Source organism: Nomascus leucogenys, chromosome 21 (genome assembly GCF_006542625.1).
Source record: "Nomascus leucogenys isolate Asia chromosome 21, Asia_NLE_v1, whole genome shotgun sequence".
NCBI classification, from domain to species: Eukaryota; Metazoa; Chordata; class Mammalia; order Primates; family Hylobatidae; genus Nomascus; species Nomascus leucogenys.
Window position 1 is genome coordinate 9,301,434 of NC_044401.1, and position 12,548 is coordinate 9,313,981.

At 39.6% G+C, this 12,548-nt stretch overlaps 1 protein-coding gene across 2 annotated transcripts in view; it reads right to left on the reverse strand.

Moving 5' to 3' along the window:
- Positions 1–4,000: 4,000 nt before the first annotated feature.
- TMPRSS7 (transmembrane serine protease 7) overlaps positions 4,001–12,548 on the reverse strand; it is a 41,617-nt gene continuing 33,069 nt past the window's right edge. Inside the window, exons 12-16 of one of the 2 annotated variants that reach the window (XM_003261802.1) lie at positions 10,924–11,040; positions 9,838–10,009; positions 8,135–8,403; positions 6,400–6,536; positions 4,001–4,355 (exon numbers count right to left, since the gene is read on the reverse strand). In XM_003261802.1, coding sequence (XP_003261850.1) covers positions 4,185–4,355; positions 6,400–6,536; positions 8,135–8,403; positions 9,838–10,009; positions 10,924–11,040 — 866 coding nt within the window. In that variant the 3' untranslated portion in view covers positions 4,001–4,184. The remainder of the gene's footprint in view (positions 4,356–6,399; positions 6,537–8,134; positions 8,404–9,837; positions 10,010–10,923; positions 11,041–12,548) is intronic. The other variant, XM_012500999.2, reaches the window with a different exon arrangement.

Below are 12,548 nucleotides of genomic sequence, written 5' to 3' on the forward strand. Positions count from 1 at the left end.
TTGACTTGAGTCCAAAAGTCTGGCATCTTCAGTGCCTGATGTTGAGACAGCCTAGATATCCTGTCTCCAGTTGTCTGGTGCCTGCTACCAGATCCCCTGAACTTTGGATCCATCCGCCTGCTAAGGAGAGTCTGCAGTGACTCATCTGCTGACCTGCACTGACTTCTGCTCCAACAGGCAGATCCTGCAAGAATCAAGCTGCATTCTCAGCTGGGGTTTTTGACCAGGTTTTTTAACCAAGGAGCAAGGGTTAAGGGAATCAACAAGGAATGGTGAGGTACCCAGGGACTAGCAATACTGAGAAGCCGTTAACACTCTTAGGCCTGAAAGGGATTGGAGACTGATAAAGAACTAGAGCCATTGAAGGGTGTGGGAATTTGCAGGGAGGTCTTGATAGGATCTGTAGTCACAAAAACATGCAGACCTGACTGGAAGCACTGAGACCTCTCCAACTTCTGATCCTCCCCACCCCCATCCTTACCTAGGGTCCAGAAAACTTTTCTCATAGTTCCCTTATTTGACTGCAGGAGTTCATCCTAAATGTGAGATTTTTTTCTCACATCAGATGGATAGTAGCTATCTCCAAGCCTGGTTTCTCCATGCACAGATACCTAAAGCCTCCCTCACTCCCCAGAGAATCAAAAAACAACTGCTTCTGTCTCAAGCACACCCTAAACCACATCTTCTAATGCCTTTTGAGTACTGTTAAGCAAGGTTTATATATTCTGTAATTAGATTTAAATTCATTTCTATAATTCCATATGCCTAACCCTTGTCCTCATGTTACAGTGGAAGGAATATAAGTTCTGAAGGCAGACAGAACTAGGATCAAATTTAGACTCTCACTATCTGTGTGTTCTTGGGCAGGTTGTTTAATGTCTGTTTGTTTTCTTATAAAATGATTCCTACCTAGCAGAGTCAGGAAGATTAAGGTAAAGCATTTATTCCTGTGCCTGGAAAATGAAAGGATCTCAGTAAATGCTCCATTACGTTCCCTGACTGTGTCTTTATAGCTAATACCCACCCTCCCCCGACCCTTAGCACCCAGCACTAACCCTTGATTCAATATATTTTCTTTTGATAGTGATTTTTCTTCCTGTCCTGTCCTATTTTCCTGATCACTGACACTTGCTGACACCTCCCATATTACCTGAACTACTTAAATACTTATTTGCAACCTGTTCCTGTTCCTGTTAACTGCTAATTTCTTAATCTCCAGACAGCTGACCTAGAATGCAGATGAGAGTCCCAACCCTACCTGAAGACTTTCTTCATCCTGCCAGTTTCACTCCACACTAAGGATTCAGAATAAGTTAGGAAGAGGTGTTTCTCCCTAGAGGTACAACCAAGTTTAAACAATTCTGATGAAATCAAGCATCTGTGAATAAGGAACCAAACTCTACCTAGATTTGTTTTTGTAATTCCTTCAGAATTTATTTACATAAGGTTAGCTTTTTAAATGTACTATTATTTCAAAAATAGATTTCTTTAATATAATTTAAAATTATTATTGACTCAATTGCTTTAGGTTGTTTGAAGAGTCCAATTTAAGTAACATTAAAAAATTAAAACATACTTATAATTTGCTGACCAATATAAGATTTTTGATGTTGCTCTTTTGTAATAGTACTTGCTCTTCTTTTTAAATCCTTTTTAGAAGCAAATAATTTCCTAAATGGTTATCATATAAACTGAAAAACAAAGTAACATCATCAGAATGATATCACCAATACACCAAAGCATCTCATTCCCTTCAAATAGGTCTGTGACTCTGGAATACGTGACTCTGGAATACGCAACAGTTTGTTCCTGTGTGTTGTCAGATGGCAAGCAGTACCACTCCGAACATCAGCAACTGGGTCAGCCACTCAAGCTAATCAAGTAGAAAACAATTGAGAAATGGTTGCTTGTGGTGCTTCACTGTGCTATTTTCAAGGCACTGTGAAAGAGGGCATGAGTCCTTACAAATTCTCCCCAATAACATGGCACGTGAAATGCTTCTGTCTTGCTCTTCTAACAAAACCATTCTTGGGATTTGCCTTACTTCACACCTTTGCAAGAATGAAGTGGATATTCCCACATCATTCAGGTTCTAAATGCATCTTAACATGCAATATCCAAGTAAGTTAGGTTTGTTTTTCAACCTTTTCCCTGCCCCAGCACTGCTATGGAACATCGTGTACTCACTTTAATACCAGTGAGGGCCTATAGTGGTAGTGCATACATGTGCTTTCAAAAACTCCCTCTGATGAATCTGATAGATCATGCCAGCCCTCCTCCATCCCCCGAGATCACAGACTTATGCAAAGGTTTTCATGTATTTTGTGAAGAGCAATTCTATGCCCTAGAAATGACCATAAAGTAAAAAGTACAACTCACCTTGTATATAGGTCACAGCCATCCAGACAAAATAAATGTAGATTATAAGAACTGTCAGCCTAATTCGCTCTTCTATCCAGTGGATTCAGTAGCCAAGTCCTCCCTCTTCAATTAGTGGTACACTTGGCCCTCTGAACTGCACTATCATATAGCCAGTTTACTGAAAGCTTTGGGGCCCATTCATAGAGGTATTATTAAGATGCTTTATCCTTAATCTGCGGAAACAGTCTTTTAACAAATCAAAGTATGTTCTATGAACTGAAAAATTTATCTGGCCTGGGAGATGACACCTTTTGCTCTCTCTCCTTTTGCTGTTACATTAAGATTTTCTAAGATTCTGTGCATTATTCTATTAATAGACCCTACCTGCTAATAGTATTTTTATTACTCCTTTGACTTTATAACAGGAAAACAAATAATATCACTCTTTTTTCTGTTGTTTTCACTCATTTGCTGGTACTGTCAATTCTGGCTTCTGTTAATGAAAAGAATATTCTGAAATCAAGTATGAAACCTTCTAAATCAAGATAAAATAAATCAAGAACTAAGATACATTGAGAGTATGCTATAGGTTTACAACTATGTAAGGTATTATAAGAGTCTGAAAGTAAAAGAAAGTCTTATCCACTGGGGTTTTAGAAAAGAACCAAAAGCCAGATGATAATATTTCTGAAAAATTTCACTTTCGCAACCATCATTCAAAAATTTCTTTGCCTCTTTTTTTTTTGCTGACCAGCATTACAACAATTTCTTTGAATCTCATATACATGCTTTCGATTCAATTACCATGATGCTTTATTCTGCCATTTAGTAATGGTTGCTGTCAGTTTTGTTGGTTGGTTGATTGGTTTCTCTGTACACAACATTACCATGTGCCATGGCTGAAGAGGGTCCACTATGATATGGTTAGATAAAACTGGTTTGTAAAGCAACAATATAGGTACTTATTCTGTCGATAACTGAGTTTTGCTTTATTTGCATTTGCAAAGGAGATATTTTGTGCATTTAGTTTCTTGAAAATGCTGAAGGTCAGGTATGTTTTTTATTGGAATTTCTTATTTTAATAAGTCAAATTTGCTCTAATTTTTATAAGTATCTGAACATGAATAGGGACATAAAATAGGGATCCCTGAACGTCTCCCTTATTTTTTTATTTTATTTTAGAGGCTTGGTTCATAACATTACTTTAGGTTTCTTCCATCTCTGAATCAATAGCCTTTTGTACTTAAGAATGAATATAGTTATTTCCTTGGGAAAACTTTTTATGGAACACATATTAATCTTTCAATAAGTATTAAATGTATGCAATTTGACACTTTCAGTTGAAAAAAAGTAAGGGACTAATTTTATTATTAAATGTATGCACTTTGACATTTCTAGTTGAAAAAAATGTAAGGGACTCATTTTATTAATAATTATTGCATCATTTTATTTATTTATTTATTTATTTATTGAGATGGAGTCTCGCTGTGTCATCCAGGCTGGAGTGCAGTGGCTGATCTTGGCTCACTGCAAGCTCCGCCTCCCGGGTTCATGCCATTCTCCTGCCTCAGCCTCCCGAGTAGCTGGGACTACAGGCACCTGCCACCACGCCTGGCTAATTTTTTTTTTTTTTTTTTTTAGTAGAGACAGGGTTTCACCATGTTAACCAGGATGGTCTTGATCTCCTGACCTTGTGATCTGCCCGCCTCGGCCTCCTAAAGTGCTGGGATTGCAGGTGTGAGCCAGCGCACCCAGCCAATTACTGCATCATTTTAAAGTATCTATTTTTAACGTACATCGCAGTAAAAATACAACTGGTACAATTACAAAAGAAAAGGGACATATTTATGAATCCAGGGAACAAAGTTTGACACTCTTGTGTAAACACCAGGAAACTTTGGTCGTCCACATCCATGTCCCCAGCTAACAATGCCAGTCAAAATCCATTTTCCATCACTTTTTCTTCGACAAGATAAAGGTCCACCCGAATCTCCCTACACGCACAAAAAAATGTAAGTATAAAGTAAATTGGTCCCATGATCATCAGTTTCATCTTTATTGTATCTAATGAATTGTGTTCAAGAGTCCTCTAATGACATGTTTTTGCTTGGCTAATCACTGTGTAATTTGGGAAGTGTCAAAAACTAATGTGAAACTTCTATCATTTTATAATTATTATTCCTATAATCAAACAGCTGCATTCATTAGACGAAACATGATTCTTTAGGCTACAAATAACATTAGAAGATTCTTACCGGAGAAAACAACTCTCACATAGCCCTAAACAAAGAATAAACCTCAGTAATACTAGTGGCGGCGGTGGCGGCGGTGGTGGTGGTAACAGTAGTAGTAGTAGTAGTAGTAGTAGTAGTAGTAGTAGTAGTAGTAAGGGCTAACATTTATTTAGTGCTAGCTATGTGCTAAGAATTGTTTAAAGACATTTAATCCTCACAACAACCTTATGAGGCATGTTTATCTTGGAAGGTTGACTTCTATCTCTGGGCCATGCAACTTCAGTGATTAGCTTATAGCCCCATGGAGAAGAAGAGACCTGTTTAGTTAGCCAGGTCCAGTGAAAAAACCCTAACAACTGCTGGTCCACAATCATCACCAACAAATCACTCTCACTTGAGAGTCCTTTCTGATATCTCAATTCCTCTAAGCAAAGGCTTAAACAATTCAAAGTATAAACATAATTTCCACAGTATTAGTCTTTTAAATTATAATATCTAGGTTTTATTTTCCTATTTTAGAGGGTAGATAATCTTGCAACTTACTCAGAGGCAACGAACTTGCCCATGTATCCAAATTATGATCTTATACCTGATTAGGAAAATTCCAACTAGTAGGGAAACTGGGCTCTTTATTTTAATTGTCACCACATCAACTCTACTAAGTTTAACAAGTAAACACTCGTGGCTGTGTGGAACAGGGCTGTGTAACTGACTAGCTATGGGAAGGACCCAAAATAGAGTACCCTTAGCATAGAGAGGCAAGGGCTCAAATCCCAGCTCAGACATTTACACTTACTAGCTATATGACCTTGGGCAATTTACTTACCCTCTCTGTGCCCAGTTTCCTCTTCTATAAAATGAGGAAAAAAGAATGATTGGAATAAATTTATGTAAAGAACGTAGCATGGTGCTTGCCACAAAATAGGAGCTCAGAAGACAGAAGTCATTATTATAGGATGAGTTTTTGTGGCATCATGGCTAAGCTTGTGGAAAGATGAAAGAACAGCTCCCACTGTCCTACTCACCGTCTAAATCAGGAGTGTCCAATCTTTTGGCTTCCCTAAGCCACACTGGAAGAAGAATAATTGTCTTGGGCCACACATAAAATATATGAACACTAATGATAACTAATGAACTAAAAAAAATTGCAAAAAAAAAAACTCATGATGTTTTCAGAAAGTTTATGAATTTGTGTTGGGCTGCATTCAAAGCTGTCCTGGGCTGCATGTGGCCTGTGGGCGTGGGTTGGACAAGTTTGCTGTAAATCGTCTGTTTACTCTTTGGCAATCATGTAGGTAACTGCATAGATTGGAATCTCAGGCTCTGAGAAATGTCACCCCAAAGGTGACTTCCAACTTTACCACTGCCAGGGGCCTACCCAGCGAACTACAAATGAATACTCTTTGTCACCTCTCCATTCCTCCCCTCTTTCCCCAAGCATATGCTTCAAAGGAATGAGTAAATAAAATCCTTCAAATTTTAGAAATTAAATGGCAGCTGCTAAGGAAATAGGACATAAATTGGTTATAAGAAAATTATGGCAGAATGATGAATGCTGACCTCATCCTCTAAATATTGAAGGAAAATACATGGAGCACATTATAGAAAACTGAGTTCTATAGAATAAATTATTTCAACACCTCTCCAAGATCTTAGGCAATTGGATGATAAATAATATCTGAGCAGCTCAGGTGAATTAAGGGAAATACCTGCCCTGGTTATTTCCCGGTGTTATGTAGATTAAATGAGAAAGCATTTATGGAAAGCACAACATGTTAGGCAAGGGAAAGGTACAATGACTTACTTTGCAGGCATCTCTCTTGCCTGACATTATGCCTGCACAGAGCATCCGAGAAGTGATGATCCCGTAGGTGGAAACACAGAGGGTTTGATCAATGAGCTCTACCTCCGCTTGTTGCAGAACAAGGGAGCCTTTATTATCTGCAAAACATATTGGAAGTAGAAGTAATGTTAGTGGTAATGGCTACATGTATTCAGGGCTTCATTTGAAAAGTTAACACACATTATCTCCTTTTACCCTCATAGCAGCAATTCTTTGAGGTAAATTCTACTATTATCCTCATTTTGCTGATGAAGAAATCGAGGGCTAGGAGATTAAAGGGCTTGCCCAGTGACACACCGCTAGCAAGTAACACAAGATTCAGACTCAAGGTCTGACTCAATTACTTGAACAACTGTGCCACATTCCTCACCATTTCCCTCCTGTTTTCAGTAGGATGATAAATCAGCAACAGTTATTACTAATATCTACTATCCAAGAGAGCTCTTTAAATGGAGCAGCATAACTGATATATGGGAGTCTCTGATGAACTGTAAAAACCCAACAGTTTGCAAATAGCTGTTTCACTTCCTTTTGAACCTACCTGGCTAAGATGATTCAGAAAAATAAGTGCACACACACATATTCAGGCTTATAAAGAAAACATCTCATGATAAGTTGGTTGGGCAGATGCTTTTCTCCTGTGATATATGATAATGTAATCAAAGCACTGAGCACAGTAACCTATCAAAGTTACAAGTGTTCACTCAGTCAGCTGCCTTCCCTCCTTGGGACCCTGAGACTTCAGTGGACCCAAGCTGGTGGTACTACTACTTCAATCACTAAATGAAAGCACTGAGAAGCTGCCTTTGAGAAGCTGCCCACACTTTAGAGTGTCAAAACGAGGCTACAGGGTAAGGTTCAGGAATTACAGATGCTGTATATGTCCTAAACCCTTGAAAAGGAGGGCAAAAGAAGGTGAGGTGATTGAAAGATCAAGGGAAAATATTAGCACTAGGGTTTGGGAATACATTCACAAAGCATTGGATTCTTCCCCTCACTATATATTCAGAATCCCACCTTGAATCCTGGACCATGAAAAACCTTGGCAGGGTAGATGTAGGGACTTCCCTACTATACAGCCTGATCTTTACGCATATTGAAAAGATGTCCTCTCCCGTCAGAGGAATTGCAAAAAGGTATCTCCTCTGGGTGGACCAAATCCGAATCCTGAAGGTATAACCTCCAGGCCTGAATTTCTGGTCTGGAAACTAAGGGCAGTCTGAAGTTCAGCCCCCACTCTCATCCCTTGGCCAATTGCACAGGCGTAGGACATACCCACATAGTCTTCCAGACTGTTGCCTATGAGTTGACATAGTGGGATGTGCATGTGTGTCCTTCTCTCCTTTATAAATGAATCATTTCTTTGAATGAAAAGGGAGGAATTGCTCCTTCTCTAGTGAATAACATAGCATACCCTTCAGAGTTTGAAAAGGGCCCATGACTATCTAGTCAATCCTGCCTTGCTCATACACAGTCCTCTCCCTCTTTATAAGGTGAGCCCTGCTTCTTTTAAAGCAGGTGGATAGCATCATTAAAAAGGAATAACAGTACCCTCCTCCAATCCAACCTTCCAGAGTTGTCAGGAGGTTCAAAGGAGATCATATACACAAACCCTCTCTGTGAACCCTAAAGCACTACATAAACACCTTATCGTCCTCTGCAGGGGAAGGGCATGACCATTCATTCACACACACACCTGCTTCGTGTCTTTGCCCCCAGCCAGTTACCCAGCACTTTTCCCCACTGCGAACTCGCTGGCCAGCAGGAGGAATGCATATTGGCTGAATGAGCTGTTTCAGGGTCTCAGGCCAGGCAATACTGAGCTGTAGCAAAGCAATATCATAATCAAAAGTCTGACTGTTATAGTACTCATGGACCACAATTCTTCTCACCGGGGAGACAAACTTGGCATTCCCCTGAACATACATCCCAAGGTGTGCAGTCCATGGTGTGGGATCCGACAGCCTGATAGAACAGTAATGAAACATAAAGTTAGCAGCTTAAAGAACCACATGTAGTTTGCAAACAAGCACTCTAAAGAGTTGAGGGCTGAAAAAGAAGGGCCTGACTTCCAGGGTGTTATTGTAGTCACTGGCTCTGTCCAGGGACTATGGCAGAAAGGATAACTGTGAGCCTCCCTTGTCTCCCTAAAAAAGTATTAGGAGTGGCAAGTAATAGAAAATTCACTCAACAATGTCCTAAGCAAATTCCTGGACATTTTCTTTCCACTAGTATTTCATGAACCACATACAGGTCAAGAATGTTGGTAACTAGAATTAATTTGTTACATTCTTCCTATTCATGCTGACAATGGCATTTGATGGAGAATCCTACTACCAAATTCAAATGATATGAATACCAAGATAGATTAGAAATCAAAGTGTTATAAGCAGGAATTTAATGAAATTCCTTCTGGCAAACTACTGGAAGCCTTAATGATCACTACTCTTACTGCTCAACAATGCCCATTCATAGGGTCACCAACTGCCATTCCCATCAGTCTTTCGAGAATCCCAATCTTGATTGGGATGACCTTGCACAAGTCACAGAAGGACTTGTAATCTCCACGTGAAGCGTCCATCTCCATCAGCATAACAGTGGGGTAAAAAGTGGGAGTGAAAAAAATGAAGCCCCAAAATTTTGGTCACTAATCTGCTTAGCTGATGTCTCATGAGTGGCAATGGACACCCAAAGAAATATTAGGGTTAACACATTATTTGGAGCAGTTTCACAGCATTAGAGACTAATTATCAAACAGATGTGAAGCTATCTTAATAGTTAACACAAATCCTATAATTTCTAGGAGAAACAAAGATCCAAACTGTGTAACTTCATTGAAATACTAAAAAAAAATGCAGAATGAGAAGTGAATGATTTTTTTACGCTAAGATTCAGTAGATTCCAATAGTAAGTTTAAATTTTAAGTGAGGTTATTTTCTAAGATGTCCTCTTACCCTTAGCTGGAAGAGCATCTATCCCATCATAATCCCATTGGTAAAGACAGACAGAGCCCTTCCAAAGCCAATCCTAATAGGCCTCTCCAGGATCCCCCTCCTATATTAAATGGGGATCTCCATTCTCCAGTCACTCTCCAGTGCCCATTTTTCTCCACATTCTCCACACATTCTCTTAAGTTTGCTCCCTCTGAGTTAAAAGCCCTATCTTGTTTTCTCAGCCTTAGTAAAAGCCTATTCATTCTTGATGTTTCCTTTGTGCTCTTTTTTTATACCAATAATACCTTAAAAAAAATGTTTGTCACACACGTGGGATCCAAAAAATGAAAGCTCAATTGAATTGATTGAATGTCCCCAACAGGGATCTGCTTCCCACAATTTGAGGGCAGATATGTTGTCTGTGGCCACAGAGTGCCACTTGAGAGTAAGGACCGTCATGCCCTACCTGTTTCCATGAAAGCAGTGGGCTGCAGAAAGAAGCCACTCCCTGGAGATGACCGAGGCACCACAGTAGGCAGATCCAACAAAGTGGAGGCTGACCTGCCACGGCCAACCCCCCTCCAGGGTGTCTGTGCCTCCGATGATGCGGTGAAGGGTGGAGGAACTCCTGCTGCAGGCTTTGGTGGAGAAAGGGCATGTGATTTAAAGGTAGACTTGGAAGAAAAACTAGAAGTTAAGCCAGTTTTAGTGCTGGCTGGGAACTGACTCACTAGGTAGCAATTTGAAATCTCCTTATCTAGAGGACAGAGAACATGTAAGTCTGTCTGAAACCAATACAAACAAACCACTCCCTCCTTCCTGAAGCATGCCCTGACACAGTCTCTATACCACAATGCAGATGAGAGGAGGAGGGGGACCTGCTGTAACAGCTGAACTGACATAAACAGCTGCCTATGGATTTAGATTGTCAGGTAAAGAGGAATGTAAATGAATTGAGAATTTCTTTGAAGTTGTGCTGATGTGACAAAGTATTTGGGAAAAGATTTATAAGACCTGGACAAATGAAAAACTACTGGGAAAACTAGTTATCAGAGCAATTGTTTGCTGGTGTAAATAGTATTAGTAAAGATGTATAATTTACATGTTGCCATATGGCCAATTAGTGGCCACATGACTAATAGGAGCATGTGGGAGATTAGTTATTGAGTCAAACCTAAAGAAAGAAACAGCACTTGATATTGTTCATAACATAAGGCATTATTAACAAGTCATCCACTGCATTCCAGTTTCTATTTATTTTCTCACAGGGTTTTTTATTTAAGATCTTCTCCCTTGATTAAAATTATTAGAAAGTGAAAGTTCTCATTTTAAAAATTTAATTCATTAATGCTGTTATCAAGAAGACAGAATCCATTCCAGAGTTTTTATTTCTGAGAAACAATTTCAGACGCAGTTTGCCAATAGTTACTATTCTTGTTTTGGCTATGGCAACCTCAATCAAGGGAAATACACCAAGAAGGGAATGAAAATATAAAAAACAGGTAAACTGAAGAGGGAATACAGGAACCCAAAGGAATGAATTTCTACTCACTGCAGCCTTCTTCATCACTTCCATCTGGACAATCCACTGTCCCATCACATTTTGCATTTTGTTTCCTAAAGCAAATATCATTGCCACACTTAAAAGTTCTGTTGTTGCAAGGAATACCTAACAATGGACAAAAGAAGAAACAGCTTTTCTTAGCCAGAAACAAACTTGAGTGAATGAGATTTGAATGAATAACTCCAAACCCCATAAAAAATGGTTTAATCACAGGATTAGTATTTGCTGCTCTCGGATAAATGGCAGAGAGAAGTGAAGCAACCTCACAGTGATCTGTTTCTTCACCTAAGAAAAGCCATTTGAAGGCTAGCAGGCATATTTGTTGAGAATCAATCCTATCACCTCTTCTTTCTCCCACAGCAGGTGAGATGTGAAGAAGTATGACATATCAGTGGCTTTAGGCTGCAGCCTCTTTGCTATTACCTTCTCTTATTCTCCAAGAAAACTTTTGAGCAAAAATCACAGCCATGCTCAGTTATTTTATATCAGTAGGAGGCAAAATGGACAGACTTGTGAATTACAACACATTTGTTCACAACCTTGGAGGTTTGTTTCTGCTAGGGTGAGAGTGGAACGTGTTCCATTCCAGTATTTGGCAAGTTCCTCTACATCAGGTTTTCTGTATCCTACAATTCTAAGCATCATTAAAAGCAAGTAAGCAATAAGAATCTGCCAGTATTACAAAAGAAACTACCATCAGAGTGAGCAGGCAACCTACAGAATGGGAGAAAATTTTTGCAATCTACCCATCTGACAAAGGGCTAATCTCCAGAATCTACAAAGAACTCAAACAAATTTACAAGAAAAAAACAGACAACCCCATCAAAAAGTAGGCAAAGGATATGAACAGACACTTCTCAAAAGAAGACATTTATGCAGCCAACAGACACATGAAAAAATGCTCATCATCACTGGTCATCAGAGAAATGCAAATCAAAATTACAATGAGATACCATCTCACCACAGTTAGAATGGCGATCATTAAAAAGTCTGGAAAAGGCCGGGCGTGGTGGCTCATGCCTGTAATCCCAGCACTTTGGGAGGCTGAAGCGGGTGGATTGCCTGTGGTCAGGAGTTCGAGATCAGTGTGGCCAACATGGTGAAACCCCATCTCTACTAAAAATACAAAAAAATTAGCTGGGCATGGTGGTGTGCACAAGTAATCCCAGCTACTCGGGAGGCTGAGGCAGGGGAATTGCTTGAACCCGGGATGTAGAGGTTGCAGTGAGCCCAGACTGTGCCACTGCACTCCAGCCTGGGCAACAGAGCAAGATTCTGTCTCAAAAAAAAAAAAATCAGGAAACAACAGATGCTGGAGAGGACGTGGAGAAATAGGGTCACTTTTACACTGTTGGTGGGAGTGTAAATTAGTTCAACCATTGTGCAAGATGATATGGCGATTCCTCAGGGATCTAGAACTAGAAATACCGTTTGACCCAGCAATCCCATTACTGGGTATATACCCAAAGGATTATAAATCATGCTACTATAAAGACACATGCACACGTATGTCTATTATGGCACTAGTCACAATAGCAAAGACTTGGAACCAACCCAAATGTCCATAAATGATAGACTGGATTAAGAAAATGTGGCACATATGCCTGGCTTGG